Source organism: Styela clava, chromosome 6 (assembly GCF_964204865.1).
Source record: "Styela clava chromosome 6, kaStyClav1.hap1.2, whole genome shotgun sequence".
Classification (NCBI taxonomy): Eukaryota; Metazoa; Chordata; class Ascidiacea; order Stolidobranchia; family Styelidae; genus Styela; species Styela clava.
In genome coordinates, this window is record NC_135255.1 from 3,230,900 (window position 1) to 3,258,752 (window position 27,853).

Genomic DNA, 27,853 nt, shown 5'->3' on the forward strand with positions numbered 1-27,853 from the left:
GAATAAGTTTACCCAGTAAATAAGACGAGGCCCGTTTTTAGACCTGAAAAAATTAGTTTTTGCTTATACCCTGCCAATAAGACGGGTAGTAAAATCGCATCAACATCGAATACCACGCAAAGACTTTTGAGCGGTCGCCGCGTTTGTGCATTGTTTGGAATAGCATATAATGACTTTTTCTTGTAATATTCAATCCATAACAACAACGGGAATTCAAACTGTCTTCCAATTTTATAATTGTGTTCAACGTAACTCGCGATGGCGTCCACCATATAAGAACATTACCGATCAAAAATAACACGGCAATCTGCGGACATAATAATTTGAGATAAACTGATTATATTTAGTTTTTATAAATAGATTTAAATAGTATCACTGCTCCAAATTACCAACGCAATCCGTGGACATAAACATGTACGATTATATGTTGTTTTGATTCGTATTTTTGCAATTTAAAAACATATCTGAGCTATTGCTGCAACCAATATTCCACTTTATCGCAATGCGGGCCATCCTAAAAAAAAACCTAAATGGCGCTTTTGAATCAAAAAAATTTGGGTCACGTTTTCATTCCTTTATTTATCTTAGCCTGTTGTCACACATGATTATGTAATAAAGAAAATTTGGGTCACAGATTCACTCTTTTATTTATCTTAGCATCTTGTCTCACATGAATACGTGATAACTCGTATCTCATAACACAAGTGCCATGGCTGCTTGAGAGCAATAAAGTAATTATCGTTGTGTATCGGTAATAGCCCTTCACTCGTGATGCACACACAAATGCGGAATATGATAATCGCAGCATTGAAATTCCATATTCACCGTGAGAGAATGCCGATTTATTTAAAGTTTAAACTAACCTGTTGAAAAGGTGGTTGATGCTATCGCCGAAGGTATTTTATGGTCCAAATTGAATAATAGGTTGACACCAAATAAATGAAAATTATCATACTCGCCTAATAAGACGACCCCCTAATATCAGGCCAAAAATTTGGGTCTAGAAAAGCGACTTGTTTGCCGGGAAATACGGTATTAGTTAACTATTGAGTTCTGGTGAAACATCAGTAAAAACTAATCAAATTATGGCTAAAGAAGCGGTTTGTAAAAAGGATACACTATACATCTATAACAGTCAGGGGCGTGCCAAACTAGTCTGCTGTCCGGGGCGAGTTTCTGATAATGCTGCCCCTTATACCTAACTTCTAAAATAATTTGGGTGATAAACAGATTATAGGTGTCGTTATACACGAGAACAAGTCAAGTAAAGGTCAAGTAAGAAAGAAACGTTTTTTTTTATTATTAAAATGAGCATCAAAAAATGTTGCGATTGTGAAATATAGGAAAAAATTTTCTGGGGTCAAGGGTCGGGGAAACAACCCTCGGTGAATAACCATCACCACAGAACACATCATGTTAGCTTTTAATTATATAGGAACACATCTAGAATAGCATGTGTAATAACGCAAACTCTACAGCTTGGTTCTGCTGCCTCCCTACAATGTGCTGCCCGGGGTTGGTTGCCCCCTTCGCCCCCCTCTAGGCACGCCACTGATAAAAGTGGTTCCCAACCTGGGGGTCGCGGCGGGATTCTAGAGGGGTCGCGAAGGTCTTGTAAACCAGTAGAAAATAATATAAGACTTCAAGTTAAATATTGTCAATAGAACGTCCGTTACCACGACAGCAAATTGAAAACCAAAGGCGGGTAAATTTTTGCTGCCGTAACCACGGCATGTCGGCTGTAATGGCAGGGCTGCCCGCGATGTTGATAAATATTGGGTAAGTTGGAACATTTTTCTTATGGATATAGTTTTGATGGATTTGGGGTTAGGTTTCAGGTTTAAGTGGATATAATTCCGCATGGTAAACTAAAATCTGATACACGACTTGTTTGTGAAAAGACCGGTAATAGCGCCAACCACGTCAAGAGCTGCCATCGGTTCGCTCGTGGCAGGAGCTACCATGAAGTGGTAATAACTGCGCCTCCACTTTGCCGCTTATTTTATTAATAAGTATAGAAAGTGAGGCAGGGGGTCGCGAGATATGTGTAAACCACCAAAGAGGGTCGCGAGCCAATAAAGGTTGGGAACCACTGATTTATAAGCAACAGTAGAATTGTGAAGATCGAGTTGATATTAATTTATCAATTGGGTGCTGTTGAAGTCTGATTTATTTTCTGATCGTTGTTGGTAGTGGCGATAGAGATCAAGCTAAGGACTCGACCGCTTCCATCTGCCTTCATACAACGCAACACATTATTATAGGATAGGCTAGGATTTACATATTTATCCCGGGGGAGAGGAAAGCCGATAAGACGGCTTATCCATATGGCGAACCACGGCCTCTCGTCCGGTTACCATTCCAAGTCGGGTATGGGATTAGTTTTACTGTATTGTTTGTTTTCGGAAGCATGGACTTGGTGGTGGAGGAAGCCGTAACCGACCAGCGGTTACGTGAACCACCCAACGACGGCGAGGAGTCCAGCAATCCTCTCGCACATAACCATCCCTGCATGGGATTCGAACATGCGAACCCACGCAGAGTAGTTAGAGATGCGGTGGCGAGCGTATTCCTAACGCTTAGCCCGTTGAGCCACACCGCCGCCGATTATATATTTGCTATATTGCAGATCGGAACAAACGATAACAACCTGCCGTTAGCATTCAAATTGGAATCGGAATTCAAAAGTCAAACATCGTTCTCCGAACCAAAAAACTCACCGAAGCAGAGATAAAATAAACTCTCCAACAAACGACACCATGAGACGAAATTGACAAGGCAGAAAGGTAATACACAAAGAAAACAAACAATGGACTTGGATAAAGATGCAGATCATAGAAAACCGGTATGGGCGTGGCTGCAATGATCTTTTAAAGAAAAAAATATTCAACTGCGGATGATAAAGTCGACTTAAATTTTTGATTTTCCAAAAGCCGTGCGTGTAAAGTATTTTAAAGCAATTCCAAACAAGGGCAGCATATGAAGAAACTGAATATATATATATGTTTATGCATAAAATATCTTAGTTACCGTATTTGCTCGTTTTGTAGCCCGGACCCATATTTTTTTCAACCAACTCACTAACCGGGCCCCTATTCAAACCGGCCCTTATTCAAGCACGGGCGCTTGTTATTTTCGATCGTTACAATAATTAATATATTGTTATTTCCAGTTCTCAAGTATGATTTAAACGAGAATAACGAAAATTCTGACTTTTTCCACGCACCGCAGGTACAAATCCGCAAAAAAAGAAAAGTTTTGCGACGCCCTATCAATATTGAAAGGACGCACTTGGGCGTCGCGACGCCCAGTTTGAGAACCATGGTGTTACGTAATCAGGCGCGCAGCCAGGATTTTCAAAAGGGAGGGGTTTCAAAATCGGAAATGCCAATTACCGTGTGTAACAGTCACGGCGATTACGTGCTCGTTAAAAGAGCCGCCTTTTCAGCGTATAATGATTTTTCTGTTGCTTAAATTATTCAACCCATGACAACTACGAAATTCGAAAATGTCCTTTTTATTAATTTAATTGTGTCCAACGTAACTAGCGGTGGCGATTTCTTACGTCAAAATAAAAACATTACTTCTCTAAAATACCACGGCGATCTGTGGACATAAAAATATGAGATAAGCTGACTGATGTATTTAATTTTGATACGTTATACGCGAACTCGTTATAGCCTAGAGAAAATTCTTAATATCTGTTATAAAATTCGTGTAGTACAATTTTACTTCATACAATGAAAATACATATAAAGTAGGTTATATCAGTAAATCGAATACACATATTCACCCGCCTTCACCGCCTCGTAATCCATGTCAAACAGTCGCCGCGGTAACACCACTTGTTGAAAGAGCCGACTTTTTCAACGAAAACTGAATTTTCTGTTGTGCAAAGTATCAATCCACGACCGGTACGGGCATATTTAAAATGTCTTGCTTTATTAATTGAATTGTCATTAATTTAAACTGTGGTTGCGTCGACAAAACAAGAGCCACTCTAAAACACCACGGCATTCAGCGGGCATGAAAATGTGTGGTAAACTGCCCGATTATATATCGTCACGCTAATAACCGAATTGCGTAAGTCATTTTTGGCGATTTTGAGTTTTTTATAAAATAGGTATTCATGTAATGCTGCGCACCTGTCTGTTAACTCAGATTTTATTTTAAGAATTCCGAAACCCATAAAAATGGAGATTTAGTATGACATGCACATTTGTGCAATTGTTTTGTCATAATGAATTACATTGTTACCGCAGGACTATTGTGACGTCACAAAGGCAAAATAACCTCGGCAAAGTATTTTCGAGTTTTTGCATCTCGGATTTTAGCTTAGCGCGTATTAATTTGAATTTATACTACAGTATAAGAAGACGTGCACTTGTGATATTCACTGTCCGAGTCCAATTCACCTTGGTTGGCTTTTATATTGGGTACATTGCTGTTTTATTCTTTATATCTAATCTTAGTCTTATTTCGGTGAGTGTGCAGAACGTGTTATATTGATGAATTATATATTTTTAAACATAAAAAATAATGTAATTGAAACTGATTAGCTATTTTGGGGATTAGACATTGTAGATACTGAGAATTACATTCGTTTTTGAAATGTTTAGTTTTCAGGACTGGTACATATAGTAAAGTTGAAATATTGCGTATGTCCCCAAGTCATAGACACATTTCTGCCTAAGTCACAGTGCGCCTTTATAGCGTCACTTAACTGCGTCATACAAATTAACTTACATCCGGCTACGATCAAAAAATTGAACCACGGCAAATTATTGACTCTCAATGGCATAACAGTATCATTAGGAAGTTTTTTACGTTTTTCTCAAAACTGCTAAAAATGACTTACGCAATTCGGTTATTAGCGTGACGAAATTGTTTTGATCCGTATTTTTGCTTTTTTGCAAATTCCTGTACTTGTAACACTGACTCCTTCAATGTTTTTCTATGTTTCTTCACATTCCAAAACCTTTTATCAAGTCTCTCCACGTTTGGCCAAAATAATTCGGCGTTTGACTTGCGCGCGGTTTTCATACGGTACCATGGGTTACCAAAGCTTTCTAGTCCGACGCTTGACCAAATCCGTTGATGCCATTGTACAGTGAGTGAATCAACTATGACATCCCATAATTGCATATAGTTAATAGTGGTATTGTTGTCATTCTTGTAAATTGGAGGAGGCGTGGACATTTACTCTCGAAATTACCGTGTATATATTTGGTTGCAAGAAAGAGTTTGGATAGGCCCGCTTTACATGTATCATGCTTGGCCACGAAAAACTTAAGTCGTTTTTCCAATCCCTTACAAGCTTCTACTCTACGGGGTAATACAGCAAGCAAACGAAAGCATGTGAAACCAGCACAGACAACCAAGACAAATTTTATAGAGGACTCATAAAACCAGCTAGCATAGGCTACATACACCACTTGAGCCTGATCGCGCTTTTTCAGCACTTGCAAATTTGCTATTTAGCAGATAAATCTAGAAGCATTAATGCTAATGTGCCCATTATTACTTTTTGACGCTCGAAGTAGGTCGCCGATTCTTAAAAGCGTAAGATCCACTCAACAACACTGGTCGCGATACTTTCTAATTGCGTAATGTTTGTATTGCTATGAAGATAAATTGAAATGACTATCCAACGCCCGAACACAAACAATATCTGAGTGACCTCGTTGAGAGTTGTTTCGTAAAAAGGACAAATTCTTAGACAGGTCAGCGCTCAGCAGTTTCAATTTCACGAAACGACCAGTGCGACCTCAATATTTTATTTGTGACAAGTCAGCATTGTAATGGAGTACATTCGAAGATTAACGGAAAGTTTAGAAGTTTGGCAATTTGTGGTCGTTGGTGTAGTTACCTTTGTAGTGATGAGAAAACTGCGCAGATACTTTACTGTTCTAAAGAAATACACGGCCGAAGGTAAAGTACCGTATACAATATAACTCTTTGTATTATTTTTTCCTATGTCACCGCCTTGCTAATGAATAACACGATACATTTGATGCATTAACAACCAGGCAAAACAATTTTGATCACTGGAGCCAATACAGGAATCGGCAGAGCAGCGGCAATCGAGTTTGCAAAGCGAGGTGGTCGTGTTATTTTAGCATGCCGTGATACAGAAAAGGCCAAGCGAGCGGCTTATTACATACGGGAGTGGGTGATATTTTTTCAGTATCTAGTTATCTTATGTCAAATGACCTGTTCCAATACTGGTATTACAAATACCTATTTGTAACAAATAAAATTGATTGATTGATTGGTAATAACACATTTAAGCATTATTGCATAATAAGCATCGTTTCCAACTCCATGGTGGGTATTTACAGTGAACTAATTCTGTCACATTTTATCCTAGCTTCTTTTGTATTTATGGCCTGTTCAGATGACTGAAAGCACTCTGTTAAAAATAAAAGCAGTATCAGGAGCAAAATACAGAAATAGTTTGTAATTTACATTTAAATATATGCTTTGCAGAAGAACTAACAAAGGTTTGTTGGTTATTAAACAACTTGACCTCTCATCCCAGGATTCTGTTCGAAAGTTTGCAAATGACATTTTAGCAACTGAGGATAGACTGGATGTTTTGGTGAATAATGCAGGTAGGATGCCCAACATATTATTTTGAGGGAATTATCCCTTGGTGTCAAAACACACTAGGACAATATAACAGTTCTAAATATCAATCTAATAGCAAATATTATTTTGACCCATTCATTTTTGATTTAATTTAAGTCTAATGATTTGCACACTGGCAACTGAAGTATCGAATTTGTTGTTGCTAGAGCAGCATTTCAATCTGCTAGGCATAAAAGCTTCTTGTTCTGTTGTGTCCGAAATATTCAGTCATTGATATAACACAAAATGCTGTAGACCTTGTGCAAATCCTCAACGAATGATGCATCAATTTTTGGAAATGTTTTAGAGATTGATAAACTGATATAGCCATCCATTATAAGAATTTACAGCAAATGTTTGTATATTTTCTCTGATTTAAGGGGTGTTTGGACTTCCATACGGCCTGACTGAGGATGGAATTGAAACAACTTTTGCAGTAAATCATTTAAGCCATTTCTTGCTCACAAACATGCTTTTAGATTTGATGAGAAAAAAAAAAGTAGGTATTTTGCATAATTTCCATCATTATATAAGTAAATATTTATTTACCTGTGATTGTTCAATTGAATGAACTACCAAAAAATATTGTGTATAATTGTGGTGACTGTTTTCATTTCGGTTGACAAAAAAATCTCCCTCTTCCTGTCTGGAAAGAGGAAATACTGACATTACAGTTTAATCCTAAACACAATTTTCCCATTACAGCATGCTCGTATCATCACAGTGACATCTATGCTCTATGCACGGGGTATAATTGATATAGATGATATTGTGAAAGGGGGGCACAAATCCAGTTCATACAGCCAGAGCAAGTTAGCAAACATCATGTGTGCTAATGTATTGAGCTCTCGGTTAGCTGGATCTGGGATCACTGTAAATTCTGTAAGCCCTGGTATGGTGAAGACAGACTTAGCTCGGCATAAAATTGGAGAATCTTTCATGAAGAATCTCATGTATGAGACTGTAGGTCGACTGCTTTTGAAAACCCCTGAACAAGGATGTGAAATGATTATTTCCTGTGCGTTGGATCCAGATTTTAAGAGCACAACTGGAAAGCTTTTCAGGAATGGCCAAAAACTAGAACTGAACGATGTAGCAAAAGATGAATCTACAGCATTGAGGTTATGGGATGTTTGTATGGATTTGACAAACTTGCATTGATATAGGTTGCTTCCGAGTGTATTTCAGGTAGTACTAAAATATATGTTTTCTACTGGTATTCTTCACCTTCTGCCAGTGCCATGACCCTTTAAACAACATTCCTAATTTTGTGTGGAGGTGTGAGTCACAAAAAGTATGTGGCATAAAATTAGAATTTTTTACAATTACCACTGTTTTATTATCAGTTTGAAATATATGTACTTTTAGATATTCACATCATTATTGGGTTTGATCGGTCTTTGTGATTGTGGGTGACAGTTATAGATACATGTGGGTAAATGTAGATCTTGTTTGATCGTTTTTTTTTTTGAAGCTGGTATGGTGTCACAGAAAACCGATTATAGCAAGCAGATAAAGTAATTTTATGTATATTTATGAATGCGTTTATACAACCGCGTTGGTCAGATAAACTATTTGTTAAAAGTTTTAGTCAGCGCACCTTCACATGGGGAGATATGAAAGTGATCTTTTGAATAGGTACAAACAGCAACTCTTATTTTCGTATACCGAATTTGAGAATGTTGCTTTTTACGGCTATATTTGCACTAGGCCAATATAGAAGAATTGCAAAATCGTCGCCCCACCGAACTGACGTGAAATCGGATGCAAACACCACGTTTCCTAGTCAAGTGAACACCATTCAGACGGCGCTGGTGAGCAGCGCGGGAAATACTGTTTGAGTGAAGAAGGCGATCTTTTATATTAGGTAAACAGAACTCACGCATGCGCATTACGTCCGATCATCACCGCCTTTTTCTTTGTTCTTTCGATCTGTCTGCGCGGACGTGTTCTTTCGATTTTCCTCGTGACACTGTAAAGATGTCGTCTTTAACCAAATGTCCGTTTATTTTGTTTCACTAACAACATGTGAGTCTGTACGCGAAGCTCTGATTACTCTGGATGGAGGTTCAACGGCTGCCGATGGGTTCGTTTTGTGCTGGATTTTATTGGATAAAAGGTAGGTGCATTCTTATCGCAGTATGGGTTGGATTTAGTCTGTGCAGTCATGCGTGTCGTATGCGTTCATGTTATACGACTTATTGAGTTAATGGCTGGTTACTATAAACTGTATTTTATTGATAATCTACCGTCTTGATCGTGTTCTTGTGTTATCGGCACCGTTTGACTCTTTCTGTCTGAATTTGCTTCATGCTGGAAGATGATAAATTACATCATAAACTTCCTTCCATCCAGCCATTTTTTTATATCTTGAGCTCCAGAATTTTTTTTGTAAATGCTTTAAACTAGAAAATACTGCCAGACTGCTGGAATGTCTTTATTTATAAAATACCTGATATTTTATCAGAAATTCTATTACCTCTGTACCATTTTTTATTTATAATTTGTGGCACATAGTCCTAATGAAAGCTAAAAAAAACCAAGACGCACTTGCTAGACCATGTGGTTAACCAATATCAACTAATTTTATCTCAAGTTCGTTTAAGTATGGTCATCCGATGTGAAAATGTTAACCATTCCTTGTTTTCAAACTCGTCAAAGATCTAAGTGCTCTTTGTTGAATAGGACCCAGTTTCAAAAGAGATTCGACATAATTTTATGTTACCTTCAGGATGGTAAATTATTCAGATTTCAGTATGGTACAATATCCTAATTCCAAGAATGTCCAGTCATGTCATTTGGTTCAATAAAACAAACACTCCATGTGTCTCACAAATGAGGAACGACGGGCAGATGAGTCATAACGCACCATGCTTGTCTCAAAAATAATCTAAATAAATCGTGGCTATCATGTGACCAAAATTGCTGTTTTTTCCTAAAAACTCTCGAACGCCATGGTAAAAATTTTTTTCTTTGGTAAATCAGATTCTTTTTTCCAGGGGAATTCAATATTGACGTTTTTAGATAGCGCTTCTTTGTAGTATTTTGTGCAACTTCATCATACTGTATTTTTACCGATATTGAGGGACAACAATGTCCAGACCTCTCCCAAAGGAGGGGTGTGTGATCATCGGTAAAATGCTTTTCTCTGAAACGGGACAATGTCCCTCGATCTGTATAATGTGCGTACTGTATTGAGGGATCATGCCTGACTTTGGCAAATACCACCAAGCAACCATTTCATGCTGCAAATCCCCTGCGGGTGAAATATACGCTTCTTATAGAGCCCGGCGTGCACACATGCCATCGTCGCGGCAATACAGTACGGCACACTTTACAGATCGAGAGACAATCTCTCGTTTTAGAGAAACCTATTTTAACGGTGATCGAATATCCCTCCTTCGATGGACGTCTGGCGGATTTTGTCTCCCGATATCGATAAATTGAAGCTGCGCAATAAACTAACAAAAAGCGCAATCTAAAACCATCACCATTGAATTCCTCGTGAAAAAATAATCAGATCTACCGATGTAAAAAAAATTTTACCGGTGCGTTCGAGAGAAATGAGCAAAAAACGATTGACGGCGTGTGACGTCACTGAATTTCAATCGACGCACGCAGGCACACATCGGCCGTTCCTCGACGTAAACCTTGGCGTGCCGTGTTTCTCTCATTTTCAATGTAGATAGGATGGCGTGTTAACGATAATAAATGCATCAGAGATAATAAAAATTACATTTTGATAACACACAATCGATAAACAGTAAAATTAATGCCTCGATATAGCATTAGATGAATTAGTTCATAAAGCAATAATTTAATCTAATGCCGCAACGAGACATTCATATGCCGCAAAATGTGCAACTTGCGTAATTTATACAAGAATAGATCGACGAAAAACGAGAATTAAATTAGCAAAATAACTTTCATGATGTATTCATATGCCGCAAATGTTCAGTTTGCATAATTTATACTAGTATAGATCGGTAAAAAACAAGATTCAAAATAATATAATGTCCCATCGATACATTCATATGCCGCAAATGTTTAACTTCGAAAGTTACGGTATACGAGAATAATTTAATTCAATGCCACATCGAGGCATTCATATGCCACAAATGTTAATCTATACGAAAATAATTTAATTCATATGCCGCAAATGATCAACTTGCATAATTTACACAATAATAGATCGGCAAGAAACAAGAATCAAATTAGCAAAATAATGTAATATCATGCCGCATCGATGTATTCATATGCCGCAAATGTTCAATTTGCGTAATTTATACTAGTATAGATCGATGAAAAACAAGATTCAAACTAATATAATGCGGCATCGATACATTCATATGTCGCGAATGTTTAACTTCGAAGTATACGGAATACGAGAATATTTTAATTCAATGCCACGTCGAGGCAATCATATACCGCAAATGTTAATTTGCGTGATTTATGCAAGAATAGATAGGTGAAAAACAAGAATCAAATTAATATAATGCCGCATTGATGCATTCGTATGCCGCAAATGATCAATTTACGTAGTCTGTGAAAAACAAGAATCAAATTGGCAAAATAGTTTAATCCAATTAATCATCGAGGCTTTTATTTTACTATAGATTGTTGACGCTCAAATTTAAATAAAAATCTCGAATATAATTATTTGTCGTTGTGCGTTCTAGAAGTTTCAGTTCTAAATAACCGAAGATGCTATGTTAAATTGTTGTAATTACAGGTATTAACGGGCATACAAAGTTTCACTATCGATATTAATTTAACTATTGAAAAAAAAACTTTGATATCGTGCATCGTTTTGACTTCGTTATACGACAATTCAAACGATGTCATGTAGTCACAAACACTTAATAATAAAATTAGTTGGACTCGTAGACGTATTAATCGAAACGCATAATTTTGTAATCTCTTGATATTATTTGAAAGTAATTATTTTATTCACAGACGTTTGCATTTACGCAACATTATTTTAATTAGGCACTACCAACAGTAGACTGAATATAATGATTCAGAAATACATCGTATATCTAACCATATAGGTCAGTATACATCGGTAAAAAACGAAAACCAAATTAGCAAAATTCGAGAGCCCTGTCGATCTGTGCGTGACTTTCTTTGACGTCATATCCAGACATCTGACGTTCTCACGCATCTAGCTCGCAGACGACTCGACGCCCCCGGTTTCACAGACGCCTATTCATATTTTGGCTCTTCCGGAATGTAGACGCAAATCCGGATTCGGGATAGTGTGCCGTACTGCAATAAATCTAGAAGCAAATTTTGTCGGAATTAATTGCTTTCATTCCCACTTGTGATGGTGACCGAACATAACGGGAAATTTTTGCATTCCTCAATTTACAGAGTTTCAAATAGCTCCTAAATATTTTTTAGTATCGTGGATTTTACCTTATCCTGACGATGTTGATGATAATATCGTTCAGTTTAAGTTGGTGGTATTACTTCATAAGCACAAATAATAGCATAACAACCGACATGAAAGATTTAAATCAGTGCTGACTCGAAAAACGAAACACTATTCTCGGTCTTAATTATTAGTCATTGGTTGATGGATATTTGGGAATTGGTTCACTCATTCGATTATGACTATGATCGTGTAATACCATTTGTGTTTTTCTGAATCAAAGAATGGTGGAACAAAGTAAAAAAAATTAAAGCCCGTGCTAGCACAACAATTAATCCTTGTGTAGAGGGATAATTGTGGCAAAATTCAGCTTAACAATGTTGGTGTACTAAATGACAGTCATCATGACGATAAACAGTCTGAATTTATAACAAAAATTGACATGGCAAAAAGCGTGTGTGCTGTAAAGAACTTTTGGTTTTCCTAGAACTTGAAGTAGAAATTAAAACATTCCACTAGGTGCCTAGTTGCTCCTTTTTTCTGTGCTTGCCAAGATGCACCATAATTCGTAGGTGTGAATACTGTAGGTTTATCAAGAAAACCGCTAATTTGAATATTATCACACATTCCATTTATATTTATAATAATATGCCCATAGATTTTAGAAAAGTGAATAAAATATTTGGGGGATTTCAGAATGTATTCGAAATAGTCCAGTATTTGGGTATGGCCGTCCCTATAAGTGCCCAGGTTTTCATTGTCCTAAAATAGCTCGTGAACCATTTCAATTAATTTATCCTTGAAATGACTTTTGTTACCTGTAGCTGTAACTAAGTCTCTTTTTTTCAGAAACAATAGTCTACCGCAATTTAAATGAACATTACACCATCTGATCAAAATGCAGCAAGATGATTATTCGGCTGATAAGTCTGGAAGGTTTGATAGCATATTTATTTATTTTATACAAATTCTGGCCAATGTGAATAATAGTGAACAAAATAAACTATTATGAACTATATATGAACGGTTGGTTGTCTTGGTCAACAATGCCATTCTTTGTAACCCATAAAGACCTAATATTGTATTGCAGATATGTTCCAGATGCCATGCAAGGTCAACAGTTTTCAATATCAAACACGGATGCAAATGCTCCAGTATCTCTCAGTGGGGTGCAACAACCACAAATGAATCTATTTGGAACTGAAAATACCACTCAACCACCACCATACCGGGCCGCTCATCCATCTCCTCTCCCAAGTATGACTCCTACGTTCTCTCAACATATACAGCCTCAATATACAGAAAATCCTCTACAGTCCCAATTTTCTTATAGAACTCCACAGTCCTCTTATCAATCTCAGTCTTACAATGTAGGTGTATCTCCTGGTCAGATACAGACTGTTTTTGATTCACAACTATCAAATCCCATTGCACTGAGTCCTGGAAGTCAGATGTCTGTACCTCAAGGAATGAGAGCTGTGTCACCAAGCCAACCAGCAATCCCACGTAAATCTATAGCAGGTATGATGTCTCCTATCAGAGCACAAGGCCAACCAATGCCACCACCGACTTCACCGGCTGCTTTACTGGCAAGTAGGATGCAAGGGCCAATGTCACCACTTTCGGTATATATGTCGACAGCCCAGTCACCACAAAGAAGATCCCAACCTGTTGTATTACATGCGCAAAATATGGTGTCTGGCCAGTATCTTCCCTCAAGTCCAGTTTATCAACATCCATCAGCATATTCCTACAGCCCGCAGCAGGTCCAGACATGTCAATTCAGCCCTCAATCTTCACCTGTTGCAACTAGCCCAAGGTATGTTGACCCGACTCAGCATAAACAGATGTCTCCACTTCTAGCTACACATGCTCAGCTACATAGCCCGCAGTCGACTCATCCTGGTATCGTTCAAGTACCACGATCTCCATTCAAGGCAGCGAGACAATTGAGCATGGGGGTTTCACCTAATAAAGTCCAGCCTGTCAATACACAATGGCATCAGCATCCACAAAGCACCCGAACGACTTCGCAGGAGATGTGGGAGAATGTTTCAGCTCCTGTGTTACCATCATTACCTGTTCTTTCCGCTGATACATTGGATTTGCTATCAACACTAACTGTATCCACAGTCTCTGCTCCGGTGCAATCATCTACAGTAAGTTAAAACTAAATTTTTCGGGCCCATTCAAATTATTGTATTTCAGGAGCTTACAAGAACACTATATAGCTAACATTGGCAAATTATGGCCCGCTGCCACAATGTTTCAGCTGAAAAATAGCTCAAGGAATGTGTTGAGATTCCGATTAAATTTAGTTTTTGCAAGAGACCTATTGTAACAGTGTAAAAATTGTTCACAAAAAATAGCTTTTTACGTGGCTCGCGAACCTAGGTGGGCAAATTTGCCCAACCCTGCTATACAGTGTCAGCTGAGTGTATTTACCATGTTTAAAGATATATCCAGTAATGTTTACATGATTCATTTTGCGAACAGATTTCAACAGTTTCTGATACTCATGTACAGCAGTCTCCTCTACTTCAAAAACATTTGCTGATGCCTGTGAAACCAATTGTGCCACCAACCAACAGCAATCTATTGGTGGTTTCAGGTGAGCTTATTGATCATTTAACTGTGTCATAAATATGGTTTGGAGTTACTTTTTATGCAGTCAGTCGAATTTTAATTTGATTATGTTATGACATCTTGTTTTAAAAGAGTAATGTGTGGAATAACTAGCTATTCCCATATTCCCAAGATTCTTTACTTATTCCTTTGTTTTTCTTCCAGATTCAGGAAAGACTGCCACAACTTCTTTGACTGGGACATCTTCAAGTCAGCCGAAACCCTATAAGGTTGAAGCACCTCCATCCAGAAGTAATCTAAAGCATAGCGATAGACCAACATTATTAATTAAACGTTCTACGGAGGAAAATCTAATTAACTCTGATAAAAATATTGTATCGTTGGTAACAACGACTTGTACAGACTCTTCTGCTTCTACTTTTTCTAGTTCTAACATTGTGACTTCTAGTGTACATAAAGAAAATATTGATATATCTCCTGTTGACCTTCCGTCTACTGATCCTGTTTCATCAATTGTGATGGAAAATAAATCAAATATGGCTGCATCGGCTGTTGGCACTACTGTGTCACAGTCTGTATCGGTCAGCGTTATGCCATTGAGCACTGTTCCAAAAAATGTTCTTGTAGACGACAAACATTCTCGTAATTCACTTACGAGTGCTTCTGCAAGTCCATTACCACAGGTCCCACAAGATATACTTGAAAAACGTGCAAAGCTTTGTGAAATTCACAAAGCTAAACTAAAAGAAAAATTAGAATTGTATAAAGAGTGCTTGACAGAGCTCTTTTTCTTACAAAATGGTGGAAACTGCATGGACTTCATTCAATTCAAAAAGCGACCATCTGCAAAATTATTGGAGTATCTCAAAAAAATGATGCCCGATGGTCCGCATGTGCGTCGCAAATCTCGTAAAATTTCGCAAGAGTCTACAGTGAGCAACAACAGTGAAATAGCACCAACATCTCCGGCCTCTACTCTTTCTAATGCAAGTTCCAGAAAAATTTCTTCAGATGATGGCAAAAAAGTGAAGTTAAAGTTACCTGAAAACGGTGCAGATAATGTATTGAAATCTGTGCAGCTTCCTGGCAATGAAAGATCGATCAGTAGGAAAAGGTGGGTTGGAATCTTTTTAAGAACTAAGTATTTATAGAGGCCATGACTGCTTTGTAATTGTGTTAATATCAAAAATGCAACTCATTAATTTTATTTTTCTGTTCATTTCTATATGGTAAATGATCTATTCTTGCATCAAGTTATTGATTTCATTATCAAAAAGGTCATTTGTGTCCGCTGTGGAAGTTATATTTTTCATCATCACCGCGAGAAACTACACCGACTTTCCATATACTATTGTTAATACTGTTTCAATTTGTTATTGCCAGGAGCACCTCTCAAGATAAAACCATTGTGTCGAGTCCAGCGGTCGTAACTGTAACAAAATCTGTGATGTCTACCCAAGTACATGGCAATCAAATCTCCACATCTAAGGGACAGTCATCTCCGCTCAGGTTTATAAAATTTTTTACACATGGGCTCCGAAAGTTTTTTTCATCTTTTAAATTTTTATATGTATGGTTTTGTAGATTGAAAAGGCTGTCTAGACAAAACGCTTCAACTCCCCTCGATGAGAGCATTGGTTCTCAAGAGGAAATATTGGAGAGAGCAAAACAAGAGGCAGTTATTCAAAGGAAGGTTGTTGAGTTACGAAAGCAAGGTCTTTGGACACAAAGGAGATTGCCGAAAGTGAGTGAATCTTTTTGATTTATGTAAATTTTTATTTTGTGCCAAGATTGAATTGTAACCAAATGATGGAATCATGGGTGTTCCAAACGGTTCAACTTAAATGTATGGCTAAATTTTTACATTTTCGGAATAAACTTAACATTTTCATTTTTTCTGTATATTGGCCATTTCGAGCAGTGAACTTCAAGACTGTGAATAAATTTCTATGAATCAAAATGATCATAACGAGACCCATTTTAGATGCATGCATACTTTCTCTATCTGGGAAACAATATTTTGAATATAGATGTTTAGTGATATGTTTTCTCGTACCACAGGTGCAAGAGCCTCCTCGGAATAAGACCCATTGGGATTATCTTCTCGAGGAAATGAGATGGTTGGCAGCAGATTTTGCACAAGAGCGAAAGTGGAAACGGGCAGCGGCGAGAAAAGTATGCTTTCAGTTTCATTTGAAAATTTCTAGAAAAGTGAAAGTAATTCTAGTGTATGTATTTAATACTAGGCAATTCTCGTCATTTCAGCTTGTTCGAACCGTTGCTGCTTATCATAAGGAACAGCATGACAAAGTAAGAAGAGCAGAAAAAGAAGAGCAAAATCGTCTACGAAGAATCGCTTCTACTATGGCTCGTGAGATCCGAACATTCTGGGGAAGCATTGGCAAGGTACTTCAAATATATTTTCAGTCCAGTTTTCTATGCATGATAGTTGTTTGCAAATTGCTTTCTTTGGATCGATACATAATTGAAGATTTCAGACATAATTATCTGTAATCAGAATGCCGATTCAAGATTAATTCTCAAATCTCTGCTTCTGTGGCATTGCTTTAATTTTGTACACAGCAATAGACTTGATACAATTGTTGCATGACTAATATGTGTTTCAGTAGGGATCTTCACTTTAAAATATATCTTTACAACTAAGCTGTTATTTTGTGTGGCTAGGTTGTTGAGTACAAACAGCGGTCGTTGCTTGACGAGAAACGACAGAAAGCTCTTGACCTTCACCTGAGTTATATCGTTGATCAAACTGAAAAGTACTCTGATTGGTTGAGTCAAGGTTTAAATAAAACTTCTGCAGGTTCAAGTCCAAGATCTCTCACAAGTTCAAAGCCGGGAAGTGATGGTAAGATTCAGTTCATATCTTCTACGTGGTTGCCAATTTTTTAACGAGATTAATAGACCTGGAGGGTGATTAACTGCTATTGTAGTATGCCCAACTCAAATAGAACAAATGTTCCACGAAAAGAATGATGACTTCCATCAGACAAGGGACGTAATTCAGAAATTGATGTTGAACCGTCTGTCTGACATTTTGTGGAACCTTTGAAACTGATTCAGTAGTAGGCTTGCTGAATATTCTTTAGAAAGTTATATCTACATTTCGGAAACTATGCTAGATAGGGGTTAATTTCATGATTTCATATCAATTGTTTGTCTCTATATTGGCCTGGTAAATAATATGTTATTCATAAATTTAAACTTATTTGGGTTTGTCTCCAGATGAATTTCTACCTCAAGGAGAGTCGAGTGATGATGAGGAGACCATTGCTGTTGCTGAGGAAGAATTGGAAAAGATTGATGACAGTGAGTATCTATGCTACTGATTAGGCTCAGTTATTACTTATTCTCTATTGTGTGACATGATTAAAATAATAATTTAGTTCAGTACTTTTGACTGGTGGAGAAACGAAACTTGATATAATTCAGTGATTCCCGATCTTCATCTGGATACTTTTCTCTCTTCATCTGGTCCAAGTCGTGATAATTATCTGTGATGTTTGAAACCTAATTTTCCTAGTTACTTGCTGCTAATTCTTGTTCCCAGCTTGGTATATGCTATAATATGACTTGTAACTTTTGTACGCAGCTGAAGATGAATTATCTCTGTTAAAAAAAGAAAGCGAGCTTCCCTTCAATGAGTTACTCAGTTCTTTGCCGGCTGAAGTTATTGAAAACATTGGTAAACCATTGGAGGAATCCGTGGATGAGAAATCTGATGCAGTGGAGGGAGAAGATTATAACAAAGTAGGTTTTGGGGTTTAGAATTGTACTATTTAAGTTTTCCCCACACTTTACCACCCTAAGCTATTTAATTTTTGTGTGGTCATTCAGGGGAATAAATTAAATAACAATCATGCAAAATTAAGATTCTTCGGTGGTTTCTTAACTCCGGGGGAAGGTTTGCTCATTGAACAATTATAAAGGCTTTTTTATCAGATTGTAGATTTTAATGCAGTTGCATGCTTGGAGGAAAATTCTATGATCTACCTTCTCCTTTGTTTTGTATGAATACAATAGCGAAAATGATCGTTATCAAGCTTGGATCAGGGAAAACCAAATGTTTATATAGAAATTTGTTGGTGCGGTGAAAAACTTTTGACATCCCAAATGCTCTAACATGATGATGTAATTACAGATTATCCAGAAATATAGAGTTGATGTAGTTTCTACTACTGTATTTCATTTTTAGGGTGAATCATCACAAATTAAAACAGAAGAGCCGACAGAGTCTGAAAAAGAGGTGGGTGTTATGAGGATTAGCTTTCTTTATAGGCGACGAAGTATTATAAGATGACCAGGGATGGCCAATTCGAATAAAGTATTCGAATGTATTCGAATATCTCATCATTCGAATATCGGAATTCACGTTCATAAGAATATCGGATATTTGTGTGACGTCACACATTTTCGACGCCGCTTTCATGACGTTTCCGTTGAATGAAAACATTCTCGATAGAAACTTGCGCGTGATTGTTTTTATCACTAATCAGCGTAACGTGTTAATTAGGCCCGTAAACGCCTTTACGATTGTGTTATTTTCTCTAAAACGAAAATTTTCCACAAATTTGTTCCACGATAACGATAACATTTATTTTATTTTTGTACGCGCACGGAATTGTGAATCTGGTAAATACGTTCATCGGCGGCGAGTTTCTTAAGACAACGCAACGCAACGCAAACGGCAATTTAAAATACAGAAAATAAAACCGTAAACAACATAAGTTTTATTGAGGCCCGCGAAAATTTAAAAAACGCTTTTCTTAAGCAGTGAAAACCGCAAAATTTCGTGTGCCTCCGGCACACATTATGTTTGGTCGGCGTTTGGAAACATATCGTCACTAATTGAGGGCGGGATTTGCCTGTTTATCCATTACTTTAAATTGCCGTCGAATATTTTCGGGTTAACACGATACAAGGTTTGAAACGCGACTTTTTCCCTGGTTGTGAGGATGTATATAATATAATTAATCTAAAGTATATTCAATCAATTTTATTGTGATGAAATAAATTTTACTCTGAGCATTTCGATCGAGCGGAGTCACTGTTAACAAGTACATCTAAATATTTGCCGAATTCGCAAAATACGAATAAAAACAATATTTAATCGGACAGTTTACCTCACGTTTTTATTTTTAATGGCCGCGGATTGCAATGGTATATAAGAGTGGTGAGGATTTTATTTTGTCGACGCAACCGCATGTTAAATTGAAGACAATTAAATTAATAAGAGCAAGACATTTTAAATATGCCCATGTCGGTCACGAATTCATCACTTTGCACAACAGAAAAATATATATTCGTTGTTATATTATTTGTTGTAAAAGTCGACTCTTTTAACAGGTGGCTTAATCGCGGCGATGAATATGTATTTTTAATTTACTGCTGAACTTTATATGTATATTCATTGTATGAAATGAATTATTCTCTACACTTAACAGGATTTTATATAATTATTTGAGATTTTTCTAACGGCGATAACGAGTTGGCAAGATTGCAAAAATACATATTAAAATTAAATACATCAAGCAGTTTATCTCGTAATTTTAGGTCACAGATTGCCGTGGACCGAATAGTAATGTTTTTTTTGACGTAAGAATAAGCAACCGCGAGTTATGTTGGACACATTAAATTAATATATAAAGATATTTCAGAATCTCGTAGTTGTCATGGATTGAATATTTTACGTAACAGAATGATCATTATACGCTGACAAGACGGCCCTTTTAACGAGCGCGGAATCGCGGTGGGTGTTACAGGCGGCAATGAGAATTTCCGATTTCGAAAATCCTGGCTGCGCGCTGGCAGCATTGAGGGTTATATACACCTCAATGGCTGACAGTGGTGGTCATCTATTATCTACAACTCCTTGGCTATCTTTTCATATGGTCATTTGTACAAAGTGAATAATTTTAATAAACTGACTGTGTCACAAGTTGCTATTATTTTTTAATAATAACTATAAACTATCAATTACTTTGTGTACATATACTGTTGGTTTGTGGCTTCATTCTGATATTTCTATTGAAGCTTATTTCCTAATTTACTGGGTTTTAATCAACTAAAACAAAAATGTGTTATTTTCGATTTTAGAATGTATTCGGAATTCCAGATTCGAAAACATTATTTTAGAATGTATTCGGAATAGTTTAGTATTCGGAAATGGCCATCCCTGAAGATGACATGGTTTGCCTTTTTATGTAATATTTTTAACATTCTTAACACTAGGCTGAGGGGAGCGATGGAGAAGATTCCACAAGTTCAAAACCTACACCTATATCTTTGAGAAGGTCAGCCAGGAAGAGAAAGGTTGACTCAACCAACGCATCTAAAAAAGATGAAGCTGACCCTTCGAAGAGGCAAAGGATTGAGCATGTGAGATTATATCATTTATTCATCTTGGTTGATTAGGTTCCCTAACTCTTTGCTGGCTGTGGTGGAATGTTTATTCTTTAATCTGCAGTCGGTCATATGCAGGGAACAGATAAAATGTAGCAATACTGCCACCTCTTTGTCATAAAATATCGAAGTTGTGGTATCCAAGCTATCAACATGCTATTTCTCATCACACCAGTTTTTTTTTCAATTTTTCTCACTCTTTGGGAGCGCAATATTACACCTTTACAATTTGTCATTGTGCCGTGACATGTCAGCTAATGCCCTACACTAGCTATGTTGTTAGCTACTATAGTGAGACTGATTTGTAATTTTGAATGAAGCATACATAGTGTGTATTGCAGTTATTGACGCCACGTAAATATATTTGATTATTTCTCTGAACAGTCTTTATCAACCAACTCGTTAGTTCTCTTATCATGTCCCGTATTAAAATATTTGCAATTGCAACCACTAAATAGTTTGGTTCTCTTTGAAAAAAAGGAGTCACAAGGTGGTGATGAAGAGTTCAGTGTGGACCAAGAATCTGGGGAAGACGATGAGGCAACTGTAGAAGAAGAAGAGAAAAGCGGAGAGGTTGATCACAAAAAGGAGATCGAGGACTTGCAGGTTGGTAAAGAGATAAGACGAATTCAATAACTGGTATTTTCATAGACTGGCTCAGGTAAAAGACAAGTTGTCTGTTACTTGAGTCAGTCTATGAAAATTCTAGTCTTATGTAACTTATCTGCTCTATTGGCTGTATATGTAACCATGCAATTGATTGATACCATCGCAGGCGGAAGGAGAAATGCCTATTGAAGAATTGATGAAGTTATATGGAGCAGCGTTTGATCAGGATCCAGATGGAGAGGAAGAAAAACAACAGTCTGAAGATGAGGAGGAAGTAGATGAATCTGAAGATGATAAAGATGTTCAGATGGAAAAGGAAGAAAGTGAAACTGAAGGTTGGAATTGAACTTTTTATTTTTGTTCAGTGGTTTTGTTTGCAACAAGATCTCAATATGCCTGTTTTATTATATTCTAGCCTTGTTCTTTATTCTATGTACATGGCAATACCAAACTGGCAATATCAACTGTCTTTCAACATCCAGCCATTCTTGTGTTTGTGGAATGCTTGGTTCCATGCAGACGTATATTTATAGACATAACGAATTTGTCATTTCTGATGGCGCTTTCTAGAAGGGTTTATGGCTACACATGCAAACTCACTTTTGTGGTTATGACTAGTATACTTGGTGATTGTTTGTGGTCACTTGAATAACACTGATTTTGTTAAATTTCCATCATACAAGTGAAAATGAAAATTGTTATGTTCATACGTTCCTTTCCCAGCTTCTGATGAAGATATTGAAGATGATAAACAAGATGAAGAGGAAATTGGAATGGATTATTTATTCAAAGCTGATCTAACTAAAGATGACAATATTCCCATGGTAAGATGTGTATTGTTATTACCTATAACTAAACTGAATCTTGTTTTTATGATGAAACAGTCGACTGCAAATCAATGTATGATGTTCGTGATTTCATTGACTAGGTCTCTGAAAAGCTGAAATGAAAGCCATTGGTGACTTTTTCTTACAATATGGGCATTTTGGGAAATTTGGTCTTTTTTTTCTAGATTGTTCCGTCAGATACCTCAGCACAAAAAGATGACAAAAAACCTGAAGGAGAGTCGAGTCCGAGCAAAGAAATTACAGATGTTGCCGCAGAGGCTGCTAGTTTACAACCTACTGGCTTTACATTAGCAACAACTCAGGTTGGAGATGCAGATGAATGTTTTTGCCCACTTTATGACAACTGCAATTTCTATGATTTATTCTATTTGTTTATTAGAATGCATTTATATATTTGTCTCATTCTTCATTGATTTCATAGGTTGTCACACCCATACCTGTTCTTCTGAAACACACATTGCGAGAGTACCAGCATATTGGTTTGGATTGGTTGGTAACCATGTATGACAAACGGCTCAACGGAATTCTTGCAGATGAGATGGGCTTGGGGAAAACTATACAGACTATAGCATTGCTGGCGCATTTGGCTTGTGAAAAAGGTCAGTTGCGCACTTCGTCTATGATTTATGCACCTGAATTGACTTTTGATAATGGTGATAATATGGCGGAGTATGGAATTAAACCTCGTTCTATCATCAATAATATGCATGCTTATGTAAAAACTTATGTATTACACAATATTCTTTGCTATCTAATGTGAGACAGGAAGGGTTTTTGATTATTTTTCCACAATTTTTTTTAAATAGATTTGACTTTGATTTGCAGTGAAAATTGGAAATGAAATTATTGCTTACATAATTTTTTCTATCAGGTGTTTGGGGTCCTCATCTTATAGTCGTTCCTACCAGTGTCATGCTCAACTGGGAAATGGAATTCAAGAAATGGTGTCCTGGTTTCAAGATACTGACTTATTATGGATCACAGAAAGAAAGAAAAGTGAGCTTTCTGAACTTAGAAATATTAGACATTTTTAGATGTTTTATTACTAAAAATTGAAAATATACTTTTTTTTTTTCAGGCGAAAAGAACTGGTTGGACAAAAAGTAATGCATTTCACGTTTGCATAACTTCGTATAAACTGGTTCTTCAGGATAATGTTAGCTTCAGAAGAAAGAAATGGAAATATTTGGTCCTTGATGAGGTATGGATGGATTGTTCCTTGTTAAGATCTAGGTTTATGCACTTCTTACCTTGGACCTTCTTGTTTCTACCATAACAATTTCGTCTGCTGAAGTGCTAGAATAAATGGTGCAGTTGCCTAAAGGCTGACCTCTGCGATGGTTGGACTTTTTTGTTATCTGTTCCACATCAGTCTTTGATTTAGAAATACATAAATCTTAGTTAATATTTTTGGTCTGTGGTCCAAAGTGCAACTTTTGATAGTGTGTTTTTTACATATTTCTCACTCTTATCACAGCTGCACTTCAAAACCACTGACCTATTTTCTTCGACTTAAAACAAAGAATATTATCTGAACCTTTTTAGTATTAATACCCAAACCCAAATATGAAAAAATAATGTTTGTTCTTACGCTAGCTGCTGTACATACTTTAGCCTGTGTTTCTATAAGTATCTCAAAAATCTCTGTTCAAATAAACATCCATTTTTAGGTGAGAGGCTAGTTCAGCATTGACCTCTAGTACAATGTGCATCGTATTCAATTCCTCGATTAATATCTAGCACTTCAACAACTAGGCCGTTACATCCATGAATAAATGATCAACTACTTTTTTCTTCCAGGCTCAAAACATTAAAAATTTCAAGTCTCAACGATGGCAAACTCTGCTTAATTTCAATTCACAAAGACGATTGCTTCTCACTGGGACACCATTACAAAACAATTTGATGGAACTGTGGTCTCTCATGCACTTTCTTATGCCTCATGTTTTCCAGTCTCATAAGGAGTTCAAGGTAAGAGATTGGATGTTTTTTTATGAGGTGGCAAAACTTGGTGAATGCTTATCTAGGTCTCGTGGATGGTCAGGGCAAGATAACTTTCAAACGCATCTTGAAATGATGGCCAGGTATGACTGGAATCAAACAATTCGCTATTCTAAATATATTCTTCAATAAATTTGGTGATGCAGAATATTCCGATAAACTTTATTCGTTTTTTAATTCAATGCGTACTTGACTTCCTTGTTTGCAATGACAGTAATTAATAACTATAATCACAAATTTTCAAACGTTGATGTTCTGGATTGTTCCTAGTATCTATCTTATCATGAATATAACCGATTTCTAACGTATTTAATGTTCAATTCGTTTTCATATATATATATATATATATAAAATAGTTTAATTATTTCCTGTTTTTTTCACTCAGGAATGGTTTTCGAATCCCCTCACTGGAATGATTGAAGGGAGTCAGGAATATAATGAAAAATTAGTCAGAAGACTCCATAAAGTTCTAAGGCCATTTTTACTAAGAAGAATTAAGAAAGACGTTGAAAAACAAATGCCAAACAAATATGAGCATGTTGTTAGATGTCATTTGTCAAAACGACAAAGGTTTTTGTATGAGGACTTCATGTCTCGGGCGAGGTAAATTGCTCAAATGTTTGCTGTTCGTAGTGGCTACAGCATAAAAAATGTTGAACATTAAATTTCATTAGGCTGTTTATTGCTGGTCGGAAAATATTTTGCTGATGTTCAACATGAAATAGTCTTTAAACTTGGTATGCTTGCGTCTGTAAAAAATTTATGGCACTCCGAAAGCGTGTGTACCAATATGGAAGTAACTAATTTTGTTTGCTTACTTTACATCAAGTTGTGGAAAGGGACTGAAACCTATGGGCCGAGGGTATATTTATTCGGCTAACACAGACAGTTCCAGAGTACCCAATTTATTAATTCAATAGTTAAGTGTGTCTCTATATTCTGGAAAATATCAATACTGTGTTATCGTTTTTCCTGTCCGCTGGGATAATTATTGAAATATTATTGAGACTATTTAGTGTAATATACATCACACTCATATTTTAATCTTCTTTCTCAGTACAAAGGACACTTTGGATTCTGGTCATTTCATGAGCGTCATCAACATCTTGATGCAACTCCGAAAAGTTTGCAATCATCCCAACTTGTTCGAGCCTCGTTCGATCGTCTCACCTTTTACATTCGATCGCATAGTGTTTTACGCGCCTTCACTCGCCACTAAAGTTTTTGAAAAAAGTCCCTTTGAGGTGGGTTGTTGTAACAGCTTCAGAGGCTGTGTATATCTATTTGTTGTTTTTCCTCGGTCAAAGACATGGGGTCTGAAATATTGTCTGACGTCATGTAACTAAGAGAGGTAGATTGTCAGGAGATCTATACTGAGCCATCTCTACCAGTGATGCGCTCACGAAGTTTTCTCTCACAAAATCTTGGTGTGTACAAACCTTTTTTAGTTGTCTGTTGAGAATTCTATTCGTTGGGAATTTTTACTTCAATTTCACTAATAAATCAGGAAATTCTTGAACTCGACTTGAAGAATTCACAATATTGACTCGGGGGAATTTAAAATTATGACTTCGGCTCCAAAACTCAACTCCAAAGCCCTGCTGGAAGCAATTTTTTTCTTTCTTAGACATTGAATCTTGAGGATTATCATCTGCATCTACCTTCACTCACCAATATTCATCAATATAATGCGGAGAGGATGAGAGAATTAAAGACACCGAGGAAATTAATCGAGGAGTTGACAACAGATTGTGTGCAGGGAGAAAGTGAAAAGTAGGTTGATTATTGTAACATCACGATAGCTATATATTTGTAAACTACTTCTATTACCGAAAGAAACCTATCGTGCTTGTTCTTTTGTTCAATTAAATTTTTACTTCAAATGTAGCCATTTTGTCATGTGCGATCAAGTTGTATGATATTTTTCCAAGCCTCTTCCACAACATTGCTTCGAGTAAATATCTTGTGAGTAGTGTATCTAATTTATAGAGGTATATTGACTGGAGACTTTCCACTCTGCACGTTTCCTTTTTGAAATATCGTTGCTGAACTAATAGTCCTCCTACAATAATATGATGCTCGTCCTTTTTCTTTTTAAAAAAAGTTTTTTTTTTTATCAAAAATATTTCCTCGTTTTTATCAAACAGTTTCTATTCCAGACCCCAAAGATCTAAATCACAAGTGATTCGCGAACAGTTGAGTCAACTTTTGAAGGAAAGAGAGAAACTGAAGAACTCGACTGTTGTACTAAATCAACAGGTGTGTAAAGTATCCTAGTTTTTTCGCTAAGAGCAGTTTGAATTCATATCTCTGCATGGCAATATTGAATTTTGTCACATGATTTCGGTAACCGCATATTACAACAGTAAATAGAATTAAAACAACGCTTACATAGGTAACATATTAAAAACTATTTTTATAATATTCCCATTTTTATCAGACTGGCAGCACTCTTCCTGTTCTTACTATACCAATCTCAAGTAGTGGTGGAACTACAATCTTCCCTTCAAGAGTAATTACAATTCCACAGTCTAATTCCGAAGGTAAATTGATTTGTATGATTTTAACCAAAGAAAATCAAAGATAAAAAGGTTTGAAATCCTTGTGTTGAGAAACTATTGTAATACAGTATAATGTTCTCTATGAAAACCTTGAATCCTTTTTATCAAAGTTTTGGAATTTGACTCAGTTTTTGTTACATAAATCATTTCCCTTCTTTGAGCTTTGTACGTGCATCATTCACGCTCAAGGTCTAGCTTTGGGAAAAGAGTAATCTTTCGGCATCTTGAAGGCCATGATCAATTCAGTGTTTTGGCCTGACTGTAGCCAGGACAATTTCTATTGTTTAAACTGCATTGTTTGGCTTCGTCTATCATATTAATAACTTTGTATTCTGCTCGCTGTCGAGGTTATTTTTCGGTCGTCGATAGCCAGGCATGAATTTTCAACCCATTATATGACCCCGGCAAAATTAGTTATTCTATTAGTGATGTTATTTTTATCATAAAATGATATGCATGGTAATTTTAATCTCTGAAGGTAGGATCTTTCCCTTATTGTAACAGCTTTGTGAAAATTTCAGTGTTTCGCGAGGTCTTGCCAAAGGGATACACGATGTCGGTTATAATGTCGCATCGTACGTCAGTGCAGTGGCGCGACGAGCTGTACTCAACCGAAACAAAAAAACAATTCCATTGTTTGGCTTCGTCTATCATTTCTAATGACTTTGTATTCTGTTTGCTTTTGAGGTTATTTTTTGGTTGTCGATAGCCAGGCATGAATTTTCAACCCATTATATGACACCCAGGCAAAAAATAGTTATTCTATCAGTGATGGTATTTTTATCATAAAATGATATGCATGGTAATTTTATTCTCTGAAGGTA

General features: G+C 36.7%; 2 protein-coding genes across 2 annotated transcripts in view; both read left to right on the plus strand.

Moving 5' to 3' along the window:
* The first annotated feature begins 5,476 nt into the window (after positions 1–5,476).
* Positions 5,477–8,010, plus strand: LOC120330863 (retinol dehydrogenase 14-like). The gene is made up of 5 exons (XM_039397824.2): positions 5,477–5,931; positions 6,030–6,168; positions 6,490–6,614; positions 7,011–7,129; positions 7,336–8,010. The coding sequence occupies exons 1-5, from the start codon at positions 5,802–5,804 to the stop codon at positions 7,789–7,791; spliced, it is 969 nt and encodes a 322-aa protein (XP_039253758.2). The 5' UTR covers positions 5,477–5,801; the 3' UTR covers positions 7,792–8,010.
* A 140-nt stretch (positions 8,011–8,150) lies between these two features.
* The window catches only part of LOC120330862 (helicase domino-like), a 41,880-nt gene continuing 22,177 nt past the window's right edge, over positions 8,151–27,853 (plus strand). Inside the window, exons 1-27 of the mRNA XM_039397823.2 lie at positions 8,151–8,749; positions 12,854–12,940; positions 13,095–14,163; positions 14,501–14,615; positions 14,795–15,704; positions 15,974–16,099; positions 16,175–16,334; positions 16,652–16,765; positions 16,856–16,996; positions 17,276–17,456; positions 17,834–17,917; positions 18,201–18,358; positions 18,804–18,854; positions 20,840–20,986; positions 21,491–21,616; positions 21,786–21,954; positions 22,343–22,443; positions 22,632–22,769; positions 22,889–23,066; positions 23,339–23,463; positions 23,546–23,668; positions 24,268–24,438; positions 24,854–25,071; positions 25,526–25,712; positions 26,096–26,241; positions 26,628–26,727; positions 26,909–27,011. Of these exons, the coding sequence (XP_039253757.2) occupies positions 12,903–12,940; positions 13,095–14,163; positions 14,501–14,615; positions 14,795–15,704; positions 15,974–16,099; positions 16,175–16,334; positions 16,652–16,765; positions 16,856–16,996; positions 17,276–17,456; positions 17,834–17,917; positions 18,201–18,358; positions 18,804–18,854; positions 20,840–20,986; positions 21,491–21,616; positions 21,786–21,954; positions 22,343–22,443; positions 22,632–22,769; positions 22,889–23,066; positions 23,339–23,463; positions 23,546–23,668; positions 24,268–24,438; positions 24,854–25,071; positions 25,526–25,712; positions 26,096–26,241; positions 26,628–26,727; positions 26,909–27,011 (5,179 nt within the window). The 5' untranslated portion in view covers positions 8,151–8,749; positions 12,854–12,902. The remainder of the gene's footprint in view (positions 8,750–12,853; positions 12,941–13,094; positions 14,164–14,500; positions 14,616–14,794; positions 15,705–15,973; positions 16,100–16,174; positions 16,335–16,651; positions 16,766–16,855; positions 16,997–17,275; positions 17,457–17,833; positions 17,918–18,200; positions 18,359–18,803; positions 18,855–20,839; positions 20,987–21,490; positions 21,617–21,785; positions 21,955–22,342; positions 22,444–22,631; positions 22,770–22,888; positions 23,067–23,338; positions 23,464–23,545; positions 23,669–24,267; positions 24,439–24,853; positions 25,072–25,525; positions 25,713–26,095; positions 26,242–26,627; positions 26,728–26,908; positions 27,012–27,853) is intronic.